The 19,443-nt window shown below is 39.7% G+C and overlaps 1 protein-coding gene across 2 annotated transcripts in view; it reads right to left on the bottom strand.

The window, feature by feature from the left end:
- Positions 1 to 19,443, bottom strand: part of ddah1 (dimethylarginine dimethylaminohydrolase 1) — a 156,556-nt gene that overhangs the window by 24,545 nt on the left and 112,568 nt on the right. For both annotated transcript variants that reach the window (XM_074668392.1, XM_074668391.1), the window contains exons 3-4: positions 16,500 to 16,599; positions 8,222 to 8,295 (exon numbers count right to left, since the gene is read on the bottom strand). In XM_074668392.1, coding sequence (XP_074524493.1) covers positions 8,222 to 8,295; positions 16,500 to 16,599 — 174 coding nt within the window. The remainder of the gene's footprint in view (positions 1 to 8,221; positions 8,296 to 16,499; positions 16,600 to 19,443) is intronic.

The following is a 19,443-nucleotide window of genomic DNA, read 5'->3' as shown; positions in this document are numbered from 1 at the left end:
TTGCTTCAGTTTTACCTTTTTCACTAAAAACTTAACATTTAGAAAAGAAGCCATCCCTTCTTTTCTCAATGTTAAGATTTCACATCATCATTTTTAGTTCTGATGGGACAGACTTTGATGCAGAGCTGTCAATTTAAGAAGTTCAGATCAGGAGTACAGGTATAATAGTATTTCATTCATAATATCCACATGTGTGATTACTGTGTTGTGTCTTGACTTGTGTAAACTCCTTACTGTCTGAATCAATTAACAATATTAAAAATAGATTCTTTAAATACGTTTTTGCATTTTTACAGGTGTTAAATTAAATGGAAATTGTAAATGTGAGTATAGAACACACAATAGTCATAACTACGTTATATTATAGATATAGACATGAGAAGTTTATCCCCTGATCAATATATTGTGACATAGTGGATCTGATAGGATCTTTGGTTTTTATAGAATATGAATCAAAAGGTAATAATGAGATACAATGGTCATTTCAGCTGCATGAAGACCTGACAGGGTACTGTTTACACTGGTGCCTAGATCTGTTTTTCTGTTTTATAAGTGCAAATGAAAGAAGATAGAAAACCCTTTCCATCCCAGACATCTCAAAGCGATCTTCTGCACACGGCTGATCGCAGAGTGGTTTGTTTACATGTCGAAACACTAAATCCCTGAACCTTCGATAAGTATTGTGTTATCAGAGAGGGACCCCTCATTTTTTTTAGATACTTCAGGACAGAGATACAAGAGGAGGCAAAGCGTTCAACAGTAACTGAAGTATCACGATAAACTTCTCAACTTTTTCAGCCTGAGGATAAAACTGTGGTTTCTGCGGTCATACTGAGTTCTGCAGTGTTTTTCTCATTTTTAGCCCTCACAGCTAACTCTGGACTGACCCCTTCATTAAAATGCCTGCTGAAACCCTCACCAGAATCCATGTCATATTTGAAGAGTAATAGCACAGCAAAGCCTGCTGAAACAACATCATTTTACCACCAGCTTTGTTTGCTTTTGATTTACTGGAATGGTAGAATTTCCCACTTTGACTTGATTGATTGAGCATTCGGTACACAGTTTGTGACACTCAGACACACCGTAAGCCCTTTGAGGGTTACATAAACCAGAGTTGGGTTCTGCTGAGATTTGTAAACTTGGAAATGATACAGAGCTGTTATTTGAATTATGATAGGATATGAAACTTTAAGCTTACTTTCCAGGACCTTTCCTTCCTGAATCTATGTGAAAACTTTTATATGGCCGCATAAATCCTGATTTAAGTCTGAAAAACTAACTTCCATCTGACATGCATATGTTTTCTTAATCACATAATATAGTTTGAATGTGTTTTTATAGCTTCAGCTATATGACAGATGAAATATGATTGTGTATGTTTTCCATCATGTCACAACATTGTGACACTTCCCATTTAAATGTGTATTAAACGTGAGCAGGGTTTGCACAGGTTCGTTAGATCAGCTCAAGTGTAATGATCCAATGGAAAAGTGATCGTGACTGAAGAACAGGACAGCACTTGGCGGGTCATCATGTGAAAAATGTAAATTACAACATCCTTGATTTTCTTCCTGAACTCTTTCCTTGGCCCTCATTGGAAAGATACTAAAGTCCGGCTGGGAGTTATGTAATCCAAACCTTCTTCCAACCTTCTCCACAAACAGGAAGTTTTTTCACAGAGTAAAATTAGAATACAAGTCATACTTCTCTCCTTATCAAGATGGATCCTGTACAGGACTGAAAGTCAACCTGTAAAGACCTCCTCATTGGCCTCCGTGTTACTCCTTCCCGAACGTACTCGTTCAATCAACAGCGACATCAATCCTGTCTTCCATAAGGACCATTGAGTAAAGTATTTCAACATCTGTACGCATTTGTTGAGTGATAAACAAGCCTGGCAACAAAATGAAGCGTAATTAGATAATGGAAGGAAAAAACAACAGAGATAGAGGGAATCAATCTGATAAAAAACGGAAAAAAAATAATGGACGCTCAAGTGATTTTTCCTGGTGTTGTTTCCCAGAGACGCATCATTAAGTCCTGTCTTATCAAAGATAACAGAAAACACAGAGGGATCCAGAATGAGGAATTCAAAGCAGAGACAGATGGGAAGGTGGGAGCACAACAATGAGGCCTTTCAGGTTACTGTAACCAGCTGAACTCTCTGTGCACCCCTGAACTTTGAAGTCAGTCAGGTTTTCCTCTCCTGATATTCTCTCAAGGCAAAACCAGACTGCAACACACACACACGTCTGCAGTGTGACACAGTAAACAAAAACGATAGAATCAGAGTGTTTGTGACCCACAGTGTGACCCCGTTTGTGGGCTACATGCCTAAATCCTCACAGTTTGCCTGAATCTGTTGTTTCAGAACTTTGAGGGGCATTTGCTTTGGATGTGTGCGTCATTTGGGAGGTGGGATTGTTGAGGCTGCAGGCAATCGTGCAGGGGAAATTCATCCAAGAGAAAATAAAGGTCTGACAAATGTTGAAATCAGCGAGGGCTGAAACAGTATTGTGGTTTAAACGCTAAATGTTGCCTTTCTCAGATGGAGGGGAAGGTTGAGGATCATTATGTTGCTGCATTCTGCAGAGCTGAATCACAGTGGCTTTACAGAAATATGTGCTCTCAGGGATCACTTCACAGCATTTAACACAAGATTTAAACTGCTTTCCTGTTTCTTGATTAAATGAAATGTTCATACAGATACGGGTTACTTACAGCATTTGCTTGTAGTTGCAGTTTCATCTCTTTTTTGTTGTACTTGTTCATTTGTTAGTCATGAACACCAATCTAGTTTTGTCTTTAGTGACATTTTTACTATTTTTGCTCCTGTGTTCATCTGGAGATCCTACATGTAACCATGACCGCATTGTATACATGTGAGATCAGCTGTTAGCAGCCTGTAGCATGTCAATGCTAACTAGTGCAGGGCCGGATGTTTCCCCACAAGCTGAGGCAAAGGAGGTGAGGACGACGTGCTGGTTCTCAGGTGTGAGCTAAGAAGTGACGACATGGACCTGTCCTTCCATCCATCGTTATTGGGAACGTAAGATCTATCTACAATAAGATGGAAAAGCTAGCCGTGCTAACCCAGCAACAGAGGGAATACCAGAAGGCGGAGTAGCATCATGCTATTCACAGACATGGCTAACAGAGCTAACACCAGACACCAACGCCACAACGACCGCTGAAGAAGCTCAGTCCTGTTCCCTGTGGAGGTGGAGGCTGGCTGACTGGACAATGATGGACAAGCTGTCAGCATCTATTTTCTTATGGAGCTTTTTGGACTTTCAATACACTTTCATACTTTTTTTTTTGATTGCTGCTGTTTTCAGTTGCATTACACTAATAACAAATAGGAAAACCATGACAAACACAACCAAACTTCTAGCTTAGGTTTTATACTTATTAGGTCTTACTTTTCCCAGATATAAAGGAGAAATGAATCAAAAAATGCACCCCAGACAGAAGCTCAGGTCTTCGCAGGTTAATGCTACCATGTTATTATATACATCCACAAAAAAACTTTTTTTTTCATATTTAATTTTGATTTCTGAAATATTTGAATTTTTTTCCCCTATAACTTTTAATGTTCCTTTATTACTTTGTCACGTACATAACCCAGGGGACACAGGTATGAGTGGCAGGACTAGCCTGGTTATCATCATGATCAAAGCTGCAAATTCATCCTTGTCTTTGTTAAAACAAACAGTAAATATTGTAAGAACTCTTTTCTGTATTTTTTTACTACGATAAAAACCGTATAGGTTTTACCTGGACAGAGAGAAAACCATTTGATTTCTTGTTATTTCAGAATAATGACATTTTCTGGCACATGAGACAAGCCAAAACTGTTTATTGCTTTAACTGGTGTCCTATCCTGTCTTCTCTGAATAAAAGGCATAGAAAAAATCCTGGTCAGAATGATATAGACATTTCGAGGTGATTAAATGAAGAGATAATAAAGTAAAATACTGGCATTACAGGAATGGATACACGTTTTAAAAAACTCTACTATCGTCTTTTGCCTGTAAGCACAGCTGTGTTTTCAACAAGAAATGACTTTATGAATTAAAAGCAGCACAGGATGAGTCTCTCTTGCTGAGAGAAAGATTTCCCATCAGATCATGGATTTAATCAGTGTCATCAACTGGAGGGCAGAGGTTTGAGTCGATAGCGGATTAAAAACAGCACAAAGCCGATCACCTTTGAGACTCGCTGAAGCCGCATCAGTCGATAATCTGAGAGTGATACACTTCAGCAGAGTCAGAGGAGACGGTTTGAGTTCATGAGAAGAGTCTTAATGAACAACCATCGCTCTTTAGGTATTCATGATAGTGAAACATTTCTTCAAGGCTTTAGAGAACAATGACAGGTTTATGTTTGAGAAATGAGGAAGATGAAAGATTTTATTATGACGGATGTTAAAATTCATTACAATCTTAAATTAAAGAGCATTTAGTGAATGTTACATATTTCATACAGCCCTGAAAAAGTCCTTACAGGGTGGGCCAGAAAGGTTTACCCATCATTTTTTCCACACTATTCAAAAATGCTTGCAGACAAACATAACAAACATTGAACACAGTTTCCATACTTTATTCTCTATCACCAAAAAGATTAACATCTCAATATGGCCACCCTGTGCCTTTATCATAGCCTGGAGACGACCTGGCACTGCCTGGCACGAGCGCCGCACTGTCTCTGCATCAAGTTTTGACCATGGCTTCATCAGAGCTGTCTTCAAAGCGGTGACACTGCTTTGAGATACTCTTCAGACCTCCCTCTCCAGGATAGACCAGATCCCAAAGTCCATTGGATTGATGTCTGGACTAGTGTGACCATCCTGTGTGAAGACATACTGGTTTCCAAACACATTGGTTCACCAAGGCAACACTTTTTCTTTAAGCATTTGAAGGTACACCTGGCTGTTCACTTTCACGCCCTCCTGAATGAAGACCAAAGGAGACTTTGAGCCATCAGATGCAGCAGCAGCCCACACCATGACTCCAGCTGGCTTCTAATGACAAAATGAGTCCTGCAGCCTTTGGGTAGTTGTCTGTGGCACTCTGGATCTCCTGCAGCATCATTTTCCCTGTCAAGCTGTTTTTTCTTAGAAGCGGCTGAAATAATTTGTCTTTGTTGCATTTTTAGTGCTTTCAGTCCGAGATCCTGACGATTCTTCTCAGTGAAGTTCTTGAGATGTTCACTTCCTTTGCTCCTGCGAGGATTCCTTTGGATTCTCTTCCTCACCGTCTCAACAACCCTTTTAGTCCGGACTGAACGTTTTCTTCCAGGGATTGGCTTGCTGGTGGTATTGCCAGTCTCCTTGTATCGTTTCATGACATTGTAGACAGTCTTACGACAAACATTCACCTTTTTCATGATTTGCATTGTTGTCAGTCCAGCCTCCTTCAAGGCCACAATCTGGTCGAACTTACCCCTCGATGCCATACTTGACAATCATTAGGAGAAAACAAATGAACTCAGGTACATCAAAAGCTTTGCCTTTTAAGAGAAACTATCCAAAAGTTTAAGTTTCTAGGAGAAAAGCTGAGCAAACAAAATAGAGATATACAATGGGTAAATGTATCTGGCCCACCCTGCACAGCTTATCTCAGGCATCACCTGAGATTTCTGCCATCAATGTTGCTGTAATTGAGAAACTAATTAAACCTTAAAAGCTCTTAGTATTCTGTGGGTACAGCTTCTCTTTTTATACCTATGAGGTAAAGTACGCCAATTCAAGTACAAACACAAAAATAACAATAGGATAATTTGTTTCAAATTACAGAAGAACATTGTAAATCAAGTTCAGGTCGTGGTCCCTATAATTGGGATCACAATCTCATTTTCTGATAAAGACAGCAAACAAGTCATGTCTAAAGGTTCCTTCTTCTCTGAGTAACTCTTGATTTCTTTAAGTGGATGTCAGATCTTTTTATTGGCGATGAAGATCTGGCCTTGACGCAGACAGAGTTGAGCATTCGCCACCAACAAAGCAAAGAGAGCTCATTGAGAGAGGAAACGTAGCAGAGATGGATGAACGGAGGAAAAAAGATATTAAAAAGAAAGGACGGGGGCAGAGCGAGACAGAGATGGATGCAGGGAGAAATGGATTTGGAGATAAAGGGAGGTGTATCAGAGTGAATAAGAAAGATAAATGAAGCGATGATGCTGCCACAAAGCTTTTATGACTGATAAGGTTTTTATCTCTTCTTCTCATGTTTATGATGTCGGATGGTTTACAGCACGCAGCTGTTTAGGGACCCAAAGCAGGGGAGCAAGCAGAGCGGGGGCTGCATGAGTAGAAAAGGTAGGTAAATAAAATACTCAATTAACTTTTATAAGACTTTATATGTATAGTAAAGTTTACAAAGAAGCACACATGGGCTATGAAAATGTACCCTTTCATTGTGGAGAGATGAAAACGAAACTCACACCTGTCAAACTGCTTGTTGGCAGCAACTCAATGCATTTAGGCCTGTAGACATAGTCAAGATGATCTGCTGCAGTTCAAACCGAGCATCAGAATGAGGAAGAAAGGTGGTCTGAGTATTTCAGAAACTGCTGATCTACTGGGATTTTAACCCCAACCATCTCTAGGGTTTACAGAGAATGGTCCCAAAAATAGAAAATATCCAGTGAGCAGCAGTTCTGTGGGCCAAAATGCCTTGTTGATGCCAGAGGTCAGAGGAGAATGGACAGACTGGTTGGAGCTGATAGAAAGGCAACAGTAACTCAAATAACCACTGGTTACAACCGAGGTCTGCAGAAGAGCATCTCTGAACACACAACACGTCCAACCTTGAGGCAGATGGGCTACAGCAGCAGAAGACCACACCGGGTGACCCTCCTGTCAGCTAAGAACAGGAAACTGAGGCTACAATTCACACAGCCTCACCAAAACTGGACAATAGAAGATTGGAAAAATGTTGCCTGGTCTGATGAGTCTGGATTTCTGCTCCACATTCAGATGGTAGGGTCAGAATTTGGCGTCAACAACATGAAAGCATGGATCCATCCTGCCTTGTATCAACGGTTCAGGCTGCTGGTGGTGTAATGGTGTGGGGGATATTTTCTTGGCTCACTTTGGGCCCCTTAGTACCAACTGAGCATGGTTTAAAGTCCACAGCCTACCTGAGTATTGTTGCTGACCATGTTCATCCCTTTATGAGCACAGTGTACCCATCTTCTGATGGCTACTTCCAGCAGGATAACGCTCCATGTCATAAAGCTGGAATCATCTCAGACTGGTTTCTTCAACATGACAATGAGTTCCCTGTACTCAAATGTCCTCCACAGTCCCCAGATCTCAATCCAATAGAGCAGCTTTGGGATGTGGTGGAACGGGAGATTCTCATCATGGATGTTCAGCCGAAAAATCTGCAGCAACTGTGTGATGCTATCATGTCAATATGGTCATTTTCTGGAGGCAAAAGAGGTCCAACCCGGTACTAGCAGGTGTACCTAATAAAGTGGCCAGTAAGTGTACAATTCCAGCTGGAGAAGCTGGAAATCAGAAGTAGTGTGACTACTGGGCTTGAAAAGGATTGGCACAAGCAGGACTCACAATGAATTCTGCTCAGTGTCTGCTTGAGATTTTATTGGCGACTGTTGTCTTGAAAGTCTGATATATTGGACTTAAAAACGTGACGATACGCCAGAGCCTTGATTAAAATCAAGTTAGCTGACTCCAGTTTTGAAAATTAGGCCAATGAGACAAAAACTGCAGAGTCTAAACTTAAGGCTGGCCATAAAAGTCGACCTACTAAGAGCCTGGCTCAATACAACAGCATATATAAACATATCTTCAGCCTGATAAGACATAGTGCTGGTCTTTATATACAACTGTAAAAGGTTGGATTCTTTTATGACTCACCCGCTTTGATTATATGAATGTATAAAGATCCTCAGAGTGAGGTGGAATCAGGACATTAGACTGACAGGTGGGTGTGTTGCAGTTTTTTCCCAGGCAGAAAAGCTCTGGCATCCCTTCCACCTCTTTGTCAGTTTTGAGATTAACCAGGAGTCGACCTGAGTCTTCATTTCCTGGGGTGAAAAATTTAATTATAAAGTTCCAGGTGAACTTTGATTGTTTGAGGTAACAGTTTGTATTTTATCTGTGAGGATATCTTTCATGCTTTCACTTTTGGTCAAATTCATCAAAGGTATCCTCACTTTACCTGAAAGCTAGGGTGACTGAGACACTCACCTTAAAGGCATCTGCTAAGATCTCTGCTCCTCTCTGATTGGTCCGTTTGGATAGGCCCACGAAGAACTCTCGACCTGAGGAAGGAATGAGACATCTCTGAAGTTGTGTAAACAAACATCGTTTTAATTCAACATGGTTGAGTTTTACATCAACACAACGCGACTTCATTGGCGCCTTAAGGGAAGTACATGCAGTGACCTGCCTCTGAGATCTGATACATACTCTATAGATGGGAAATGAAATTAAAAACCTACAGCTTGAATGCCTCTGCATTGTGAACACACATCACTGTCAGCAGGCCTCCATATCTGTTAAAGTAGTCACCACAGTTTGTACACCATGAATGCTTTGACAGTTCTCTACAACAACTTTTCCACTGGTAGCACTGGTGTGACCAACTTTCTCAGTCGGTCGCATTGTCATGATCTTGCTCTATAGTTGTGCTCGGAGGAGAGAGGACTATTGATGATAGCTTTATTTGTCATTACACGTTTCAGAGTTACTTTCATCTAAGGACATACAGTGACAGATGGGGGGGAGGACAAGAGCGGGAGAACTGGAGGGTAGCAGCGTGCACAACGCTCCACTCATTTAAGAAAAGGGAATACAAGAGGCAAGTAGAGGAGAAGAAAAAAGGCAATTCCAGACCATGCTCTTGCAAAGAAGGAAATAGTTTGAGATTGTTTGAGAAAAAATAACTCAAGGACTTGCACACACTGTTGTTTTGGGACATCCTTCAATATGGCGACTCAGAAAGTACTTGTGGTGCCACGGAGGAGAGAGGAGAGAGGAGACTGCAGTTTATCGCTTTGCACCTCAAAGCGGCCTGTGACATCACCATCCTGCGTAGGCCTGTCACGATAACAAATTTTGCTACACGAAAATTTTCCGAAATATTATTGCAGATAAACGATATTATTGTCAATATTATTTTGATTTTTTTTTCTCCATTTTTTCATTGATGTAATTATGATAAATGGGATAATAAAGTGAGTACACCATATCAAAAGCAAGAAACTTTAATTTCTTAAGAGTATTTAACTGTAATTAAAAGGTCAGGATCTTTTAAATAAAATAAAATAAATTAAACAAAAAATATAATAAATTTAACAAACAAGAACGAGAAAAAAATACAATGAAAATGAAATGGACTCTCTTTTAGAAAAAAATACATGTCAATGAAAATAATTAATACTAATCAAAAACAAAACATAGACCCTGTCTCTAAAGAAAAAACAAAACTCCAAAAAAAACAAACAAACAATAAAAACTATAGCCTGAATAAAGAGCTTTTGGTCTACTTTTGCAGACCAAAAGCCTCAGTAAGAGCGGATTGTCAAAGAACAAGGCTCCGCTGCACCTCTCCTTCTTCTTCTTCGTCGCCACTATTTTCAAACAAATGCGACATATCAGCTCGTTGGTGTTCATGAGCTCACACTTTGTTCATTCTGATAAAAAACAAAATATTCCCACACTGGGACTGTGGCAGGCGGCTTAAGAATTGTATCTTTTGTGCCATCACTCATATTAGCGTGTGTTTCCTCCTCACCCCTCAGTACGCTCGCTCCAGCTCTCTCTGTGTGTACGCATGAGCAGCCCCGTCTTCAGCCCAAAGATCGCATTTTTGACAGATGCTCACTCCGCTATAAATCTGCTAAATCCGCTATAGAACCTATGCACCCCGATGTTAGGAAAGATAGACGTAGTGAGCCATCTTCTCATTCAGCCCCTTTGGTCAAAAGAGAGGAGGAAAACAAACATGCGCCACTTGGGGTTGCCAATCCAGATTGAATTATGGACCTTTTATTTGCAGGGGGGCATAAAAAAACGAAAAAGCAGAGTCTTCTTTGTTTTCTTTTCAGTTTTGTCATTAAATGTGCAATCTAAAGAAGAAAATGAAAATGGAGTTTGGACAATTAAGTATTCATTTAGTCTATAAACCACAAACCTGAAATGAGAAAGCATGAGTGCTAATGCATTTTAATATTCAAATTTGACAATTCAGATTGAATTGTGGTTTGTGTAGTTTATTATTTTTTAATCTATTTATTTTAATGAATTATTTTTTATCATTTTATTTATGAGTCAAAATATCCACCTTTGTTCTGACAATGAAAAAAAACTTCAGTTAATCCTTTTTAATTTGGACTCTTTGCACTCCTCAGAACAGGAGGGAGAGCAGGTGGAGGAGACTGAGTAAGCCAGTGGAAAAGAGGGTGAATTTTGAACCACAGCGTCTTGCAGTGCCTGTGATAGAGGAAGCATCAAAACATAAGCACTTGCACGAACGTGATCAGACAAAAATTTAACTCGCTCTTGTGGACAAAAAGGTCGCATATGCAATCATTTTGGTCGCAGTCTTCAGCCCTGTTCTCGGTTTGGAGGGGCACAAACAGACAGGGTCCTGGCGAGCAGCAGCCTCGCACTGAGCTCAGCGACGGGCTCTGAATGTAGCCGCTGAGCCTCTACAAAATGAGCCGTTAGTCGCGATGCTGCCAACAGGAAATGTTTCTAACTCTGCCATGTGAAACCGATTTCAGCTGGATGGAACGACAGCTCAAAGCCAGTGTCTAGAAACCCAATTAAGTGTACTTTGTTTTTTTCTTCTAGTGGCCTGCTCAGTGTAAAGAAGACACTGACCCACATTCTGACTCACCACAGGACTCTAACAGAATGTACAGAAGATCTAATAAAGACCGCTGTGCTCTTGATACCCTGCCACAGCAAATTTTTTACCACACGGCAGAAAAAAATCAGAGCCTTTGATTTGACCATGCATTGTGGAACATGGTGTTTGTCCAACAGATTATATTTTCGAGGAAAATTCCGCTTACTGCGCCGAGGCACCGGGTCATCGAGGTTGCAGAGGAATGTTTGTGTGGAGGGTCCCGAAACACACACGTACCTGCAGTCACAGGAAGGGCCCAGTCACTGAGTAAACCCTCTGTGTGAGCTGAAACTGCAGAGGCTGGCAGTTCTGCTGTGCTTACATGAAGGTACGGTAAAGCCAAAGTCTTTACGTTTTCAGCGAGGAATCAAACCCAATATGACTCCAAATGCTGAAACCAGGGATGAGGTCAGAGGTAGAGGACACAAAGTACCCAGCTATAAATCCACGTGGACCCAAAAGCCAATGAGAAACATGCACACTGTGCTGCATAAAGATATTTTTTGTATGGTTGGAGGATTTCTCCGCTTGTTTATGGCCCTCCAGGGAAAATGTAGGTCATCTACGTCAGTAATGACGGGAAGAAAACACGTCAACACTGACCCTGGAGCGTGGAAGCTAGGTGGAAAAACATGGACTCCTCCTGTAAGGTGTTGGTCACGGTGCTCATGAGAACCACAGACTTATTGTACAGGGGTAAGCCAAAAACCTGACTAAGCGCTGTGCTTATGGAGGTACAGGCATTCAGGATTATGAAGGTAATGTTTTCTCTTGGTGGGAAGTGAGGGTTGGTTTGCCATGATGTTGCAAAGTTTAAGAAACATGGAAAAATGCTGAAAAAAAAAACTGACCTCACTGTCTTTTCCTGGTTCCACTCACAGGGATGTTCAGTCTAAGTGAACATACTGTAAGAGCAGCAGGATAAACCCTATATCTGATTGAAGAATGCAAGAGGGGTCCAGCTGCAGACCTCAGCCAACTCTCTGGGAGGCTCCACTCTGAGACCTCTACTGTCAGAAGAAAGTGACGTAAGGATGTGAAGTTAAACAACCCCCCAAAAAAACAACTACATTTTACTGAGCTAACAAAAAGTTTACAATTAAATAAATTTTAAATTGATCAATGGATCTGGATATCTTTGTATATAAATAAAAATAAGTAAAAAATCACACATCACCTGTCATCGATTTATTGTTTTGTTATATGTTATTGACTAAAGTAGGCCATCTAGTGTCTTAAAGTAGTAAAAGCAATAATTTGAGCCATAGCTTGCATGTAGATTTTATCTTATTTTCCTGCTGGAAAAAATGCCTCTGTTAGTATTATAATATTTAGAGTTTTGACTAGGGATGCACCAATCCAACTTTTGTGGTCCCGATACTGATACCAATACCTGAGATTTGGTATCAACCAATACCGCTACCAATCTGATACCGGTGTTATATAACAATCTGCATGCCCTACTGTGGGATAAGACTGGTAATCTTTGGGTAATAGGCAAAAAATGAGTATAAGGAATTACCGAAGTTAATATATATTTAAACTATAAAATATTTAAATGTTTCCCAGTTAACAGGGTATAAAAGTTTAGATTTGAAAAGAACTTGTGTACATTTTGAGTAATTATTTTGATGGTAATGCAGCAAAAAAAGAAAATCAACAGATCTGCTCAGCATCACAGCCCTTCTCTGAATTACTGGGAATTGGAGATCCCCTTCCATTTTAAAGGCTAAGCCCCTCCCATTGGACCATACCATCTTCAAATTAAATCAATCAAGTGATCAAACACATTTTATGTCAAACTAAATACCATGAAAACTTCTATTTACATTTACCACACATTATAAATAAAGTATTCCCATAATTCTCAAGCCTGGAATGACTTTTCAACTCATTTTACACTTCCATCAGTTGGTATGGTTCAGTGAGATGGACTGAGCATGTTCCCTACTTTCTACTCAGGCACTATAAAAGGCAGCCTGAAACCATCCTTAACACTGCCCAGCACCAGGAAGCACTCTAAAAAGACAAAAGACAAATTCTTGATGAGCAAATTTCACCCTCAAAATCACCATATTCTGTGTATATATATGTGGTTGTGAAACTTTTTGTAGTAATAGCACAGGCAAGTTACTAAGATTTTAAATGCAGCTTAGTGTGTGCACCCACCAAACTGGCAGTAGCATGCTACCTGGCTAACATGTGGTCTGTGAAATTGGTGATGGAGTGGTGTGTTGGTGTGGTGTTTTGCCAGTGGCAGGGGCAACTGCCACATAGGTATTAGGTATTAGGTTAGATGTATAACATGTTGAACGTATTGAATAGGAATCTTGTGTAAGAGAGGAATTTACATTTTTGAGTGTTCAGGTCTTTAGTCAAACTTTAAGTTGAAAATCCTGAATCAGCGTTTTCTTGGAGAAACTGTTATCATCTGCTAAGCTAAGATAACTGGGGCATGAACCAAATGAGGGAATGAAAAAGGTTGAGATCATTACACCAAACGGAGGTGCTCACCAATTCATGTTGTATTATTGAAGAGATGCATTTTATGTTTGTTTTCTTAATGTAACACTATTGAGGAATTAGGTTAACCAAGGTAATCAAAACGCAAAAAAATGGATGTGTCTATTCAACGTAACTTTGAAGGAAACTTTTATTTTGATTTTCTTTCTTCATATACTGATGTCACTTCCTTCTGATGGAGAAGTGGAGCCTCCAAGAGAGTCGGCTGAGAGTGGAGGTCTGCGGCTCAACTGTCTTGGAAAAATGCTGTAAAGGCAACATATCAAAGCTGATCCTAAAAAAATAGTTTTGCCTTAAAAAGTATTGAGATAATGACAACAAAACACTGAAAATTAATACATGACTGAGTCTAAAAAGGGGCATTGAAGAGAGGCTAAGTCTCTCAGATGAAGAGAAAAAGGCTTCATCCTAAAAAGCAGGTTAAAACTATACCATGCACAGAGGAAACCATATATAAACCTTATCCAGGAACTGGACACTTCCCTGGATGTGGGCCTGCTTAAGTTGAGCTGAGGTGATGTGGAAAACTGTCTCATGATCTTCCGGATCAGATTTTGACATCCTTTGTGGAAACCATGGATGGTACATAAAGGGAAGAGGGACCACCCGGTTTGTTATCAGCACACGGTTCAAAAGCCAGCTTTTGTGATGGTTCGAGGATGCATGTTGAGCGCTCTTGGCTTGAGAAACTACGCATCTGGGAAAGAACCATTAATGCTAAATAATTTATACAGGATCTGGGGCAACATCCAGACAATGCCTCTTTCAAGGAAGACCTTACATACAGTGCATTTATCACAACAGCATGGCTCTGTAGTTGAAGAGTCCATGTACTTCATCGGCCTGCCTACAGTCCAACATGTCATCCATTAAAAACATTGAGCTCAGAGTGAGATGAATAACATGACAAAGGAAACCCTGAACTGTTAAAATCCTGTAGCCAGGTATCTTCAAAAACAATTATCCCCCCTCATTCATTTCTGAAAATACTTTTGTCCACACACACCAGGCAAATCTGCCGGTAAGCGCAGTTTGAAGCATGTAAAACCCATATTTACCTCTGCCAAAGAGGTTATATTTTTGGGAGAGTTTGTCTGCGAACAACATAACTCAAAAAGTAACGAACAGATCTCAATGAAATTTTCAGGAAATGTTTAAAATGGAATAAGGTAGAAGTGATCAAATTTTGGAGGTGACCCGGTTCACTTCCAGGACTTTTTCAAATGTTTCTTTATCATTGTGAGATAGGGCTGTTTTCACCATATGTGTATATAACTCCACCATAAATGGTCGGATTGCTTTGCAAAACAATACAAGACAAGTTCACCATAATTTCTGATAGATGTAAAAGTAAGATCCAGATTGTACTGGGTCATTTTCAACACTGTCAGGTAACACATTATTGTACAAACCTGCAACTAACACCAAATTGTAGCAGACAGTCTGCTGAAAGGGAGTATAACATTTAAGTAGGACTTAAGTTTTAGTGATAATCACAATTTGCTTGGTGGTCTGCACTTTCTGAGTGCTTTTCAAGTTGGCAGTGTTTTTCAGACATAAAACCTGCATGATCCAATCGTGATGAACCTTTTTTATTAAGCTGTGACGACTTTAAACCAAAAACTCTGTTTACCAGCATCCACAAAAAAACATGAATCTGGAATTTTACAAAATCTTCATTTTGATTAGAGTTTTCAGAAAAAAAATTTCAGTAACGTAAAACTGTGGTTTCTTGTGGCCCAAACCCCCAGTTTGTACCTGATGTTTCCGTAATGAATCTTCTTTTGTAACAGTATGAGGTGTTTTTCAGTATTTTGTGTGGATCTTTTGTGGTTTGCTGTTGGCCCCACAGGGCCACTCTTTAGTTGGAGTGTAACACAGGTAAGAACGGGACATGTCACTTTAAAAACTACAGAAACTGGTCTCCTCCATCCCTGAACATTGTTAAAATAGAGACGATGCAACAAAATGGTGAAGATGCTCCTGTCCCAACTTTTCTGAAAACCTGTCGCTGGAATAAAATAAAAATTGAGCCAGTATTTTTATCTTAACAACAAAAATAATCATCTTTTGGCATGTGGTATGTTATCTTTGTTATATTTTGAATGAATAGAGGCTGTAAGTGGTTCTCAAACCATCCAAATCTTTTTTTACAAACTTGTTGGACAATTATTTCAGAATCAGAGTCAGAAATACTTCATTAATCCCTGAAGGGGAAACTGCCTTTTTGTTACTGCTGCTCAATCAAAAAGTTAAAAACAGAAAGCACAAAATAAGGAATTATAAAATTTGAGAAATAACAAACTATAAAAATACAAGAAGTTATGAAATTTAAGTTATAAGAAATTACAAGTATATAAATATAAGAAAGTGGAAAAAATGGAAGCCTAAGAGCATGTTACACTGAATATAACAATAGAATATGAGTATGATCAATTGCTGAGAATCTGGTACAAAACAGGAATGTCAGTTATAATCAATTACTTCAATAAAGACATTATTATCTGTGTTAGAAATCTTGATCATTGGGATGACATAAGGGTAAAGTTTGGTTGGTGTCATTGAGCCCATTACGTTTAAATAAGATAGATATGGCGCAAATGTGGCCTGGTGCAGTGGTCCCCAACCCCCAGGCCATGGACCTGTACCGGTCTATGGGTCAATTGATACCAGGCCGCACATAAAAAATACTCAACTACATTATTTCAGTTTGGTTTATTATCTGATTCTGAAAGATGTTTTATTTTGAGAAATGACCAGATTCTCTCCATCATACCTGTCTATGACTCATCCTTGACGCCAAACCCCCAAGCTAGCAAAATGGACAAAAAACGAACATCTTTGGAAAGTTTCTTTAGGTAGGGTAAAAGAGCCAATGAGGAGACAGAAGAGGAGCCGGTCAATGAAAATATTGTCTGAATTTACCCAGTCTGTGGCGCAAAAAAAGTTTGGGGACCGCAGGCCTAGTGGTTCAGTGTGCTCCCAATGGGGGTGGCCCTGACTTGAAACCAACTTGCAGCAAGAAGAAAAAAAAAGATAAATGAAAAGAAAGAAAGACAGAGAGATTTTGGGGTGGCCATGGTTTACCTGTAAACAGCACGTCTCCTCCGTCCAGTGTGGCGTTTTCATCCGTCATTTCCACGATGTTCAGATTCAGATCCTTCAGAGCGCCTTTCATGACCTCAGCCTGGAACAGACACAGGGACAAACAGAAATACATTTAAAACATCTGCTGACGATAAACAAAGGACTGAGCTGTCATGACGTACAGTGAGCCATACGGCCAAACTGTCCAAACCATCAGCATTTCCTGTCTCGGGGAGTATTCTGATACGCTCCAGTTCTAATCAGACGACTGTAAACAGGATGATGAGAATCAGTTTGAGGATTTCTATGGATTTCTGTGAGGAACTGAATTCAGCTCCATCCAGATTCCTCAAAAAAAAAAAAAACTTTTCTCTCCCTGACACGTCGGGGATGACATCATCTTAATGAGCCATGACATGATGTCATCGTGGAGGAAGTATGTAAAACTTTTTACAAGGCAGTGATGGTGGAAAAAAGGTACGCTGAAGAACTAACGTGAACTCTAAAGAGTCTTCTTCCTGTCCTTAAATCCTGGGTCATCTGCCTTTCATATATTTACAGGAAGGAAGTATATGCATGGCTGCAGCCCAGCAAGGCTCAGAATAAATTACCCAGCATTCCCTGGATGGAATATTCTGTGAAATCCACTCTTCACCTGCCTGTCCTCGCTGCTGAACTCAAACCTGGGGAAAGAACAGGTCTCTTCTTGGCTGAACTCTGGCTGGTCTGCTCTCCTGTCTGACCGCCCAGTGAGATTTTACTGTCCTGTTTGGGGTTTCAGGGGGAGTAGTTTCCGAGGCCAGTCATGTTAGCAGGAGCATCAGTGTTTCCACAAACCCATATCTCACTATGACCTCAGCCTGCTCACTGTGCTTCTTGGCCGACACATTGCCTCTGCTTCTCCTCATTCGCTGAGTGCCGAAGCATGAGGTCATCCAGGTAGACTGCCATGCGCTTTCCAGATAACACGACGGAGGACTGCGCAGACACACGCTAAAAAACAACACACTTCTGCACATAAACAAAGCATTACACCCAATGAGGTGTTCATCATGTCTGCCTTTAAAGCACTTATTGATTATTCTGGGTGCACCATGATAACCTGAGGGAAAAAATAAAAATGTAAATTTATGTTTTCATCTAGGCTTCAATCAAATATGAAGTATTTAATAAACTCAGTGTCCCTGGAAGTGCCTCAAGGCTTCGCCTCGTATATGAAGGTCATCACCATCCACCCTGCATGTTCATGAGCAATACACGTTAACTACTAATTTAAATTTGATACCAGGGCATAAAAGGGCATTCAGAGAGGCAGAGTCATCAAGAAGTCAAGATGGGAAGAGGCAGGTTAAAGCTGAGCCGTACGAAGAGGAAACAAGACTAGACACTCCTCTGAGCCTGAGCCCATCGACTTGGGGAAGTGGATATGCTGTCAGCTACACATTCTCTGTTTCAGAGAGGATCTTATATGTTTCAGTAGGACACTGACAAAACAAAAACTGCACATTTTACAACAGTATGGCTCTGTAGTAGAAGAGTCCAGGTGCAAAACTAGACTGCCTGTAGTCCTAATTATATTATAATTTATAGGGGTGGGAGAAAAAAAATAAACGTATTGTAGTATCAGGAGTTTTTGTTTAATGATTTAAAATCATCATAATTCTTTAAAACTTATGAATTTAAGTCCTTCATTTTTGTCTTTGTTTATAAACTGGGTTGGAAAAAAGTTGAGATGACAGATCCCCTGAGTAAATCTCAAAACCTAACTCACATGTGTTGTGCATTTTTGGGGAAAATATGGCTCCTGATATAGTCTGAAGGCATCATCATCATTTCACTTTTATTAACACGGTTCAGTGTGGTAAAATTTGCAAAATCTGAAATATTGAAGAATCTTGAATTGCCTTGACACCCCCCACCCAAAAAAATAAAAAATAAAAATAAAAATAAAAATAATAAAAATAATAATAATAAAAATGTGGATTTACAAATTTTCTCTTCTTCCTGTATTCATTTGATTAGTCATGGTCTACAATTTTGTAATGTCCTAGAATTCAAATTCTTTATTTGGGGACCTTAAGCAGATATGAGATTAAAATGTGATTAATCAGATTATCTACAAAATCCTGTAATTAATTAGATTAATTTTTTGATTGCCTGACAGCATACTTTCAAAAGTAATTTCTCTAAGTCCTGAAGCATTGTTTTTACCAAGCTGCAGGTAAACATTTGAATGTCTTATAGTTTATATGAATATCAACTTCAGTAATTACCTCCGCCAAGGAGGTTATGTTTTGGGGGGAGTTTGTCTGTTTGTTTGTTTGTCTGTGAACAACATAACTCAAAAAGTAACAAACACATCTTGATGAAATTTTCAGGAAATGTTCAAAATGGGATAAGGAAGAAGTGATTAAATTTTGAAGGTGATCTGGATCACCGTCTGGATCCAGGATTTTTTTAAAGGATAGGGGTGTTTTCACCATATATGTATATAACTGTACCATAAATGGTTGGATTGCTTTGCAAAACAACACAAGACAAGGTCACCATTATTTCTGACAGATGTAAAAGTACGATCCAGATCCTGCCAATATTCTGGATGCTAAGATCCTGAACATGAAATATGTACTGGGTCATCATCATTTCCAACACTGTTGACAAAGGGAGTTGGACTAAAGTGTTGTATGACAGTCACAATATGCTTGGCGGAGGTCTACGCTCTATAAGTGCTGAGTGCTTTAGCTTTACATTTACTCATTTTTTGCTTTTTTACCCTAAACATTACCAGTCTTATCCCACAGTAGGGCATGCTGGTTATCATTTTATAACTGGTATTGGATTTGTATTGGTTGATACCCATAGCCCAGGTGGTATCGGTATCTATATCAGGAAAGATGGATCAGTGCATCCCTTCTTGTCACTGGAAGAAAAGTGTCTGAGTTTC

The sequence above is a fragment of the Halichoeres trimaculatus genome, unplaced genomic scaffold (assembly GCF_033239565.1).
Source record: "Halichoeres trimaculatus isolate MK-OKI-2021-1 unplaced genomic scaffold, fHalTri1.1 fHalTri1_scaffold_4, whole genome shotgun sequence".
NCBI classification, from domain to species: Eukaryota; Metazoa; Chordata; class Actinopteri; order Labriformes; family Labridae; genus Halichoeres; species Halichoeres trimaculatus.
This window is presented reverse-complemented; position numbering and strand designations above follow the sequence as displayed.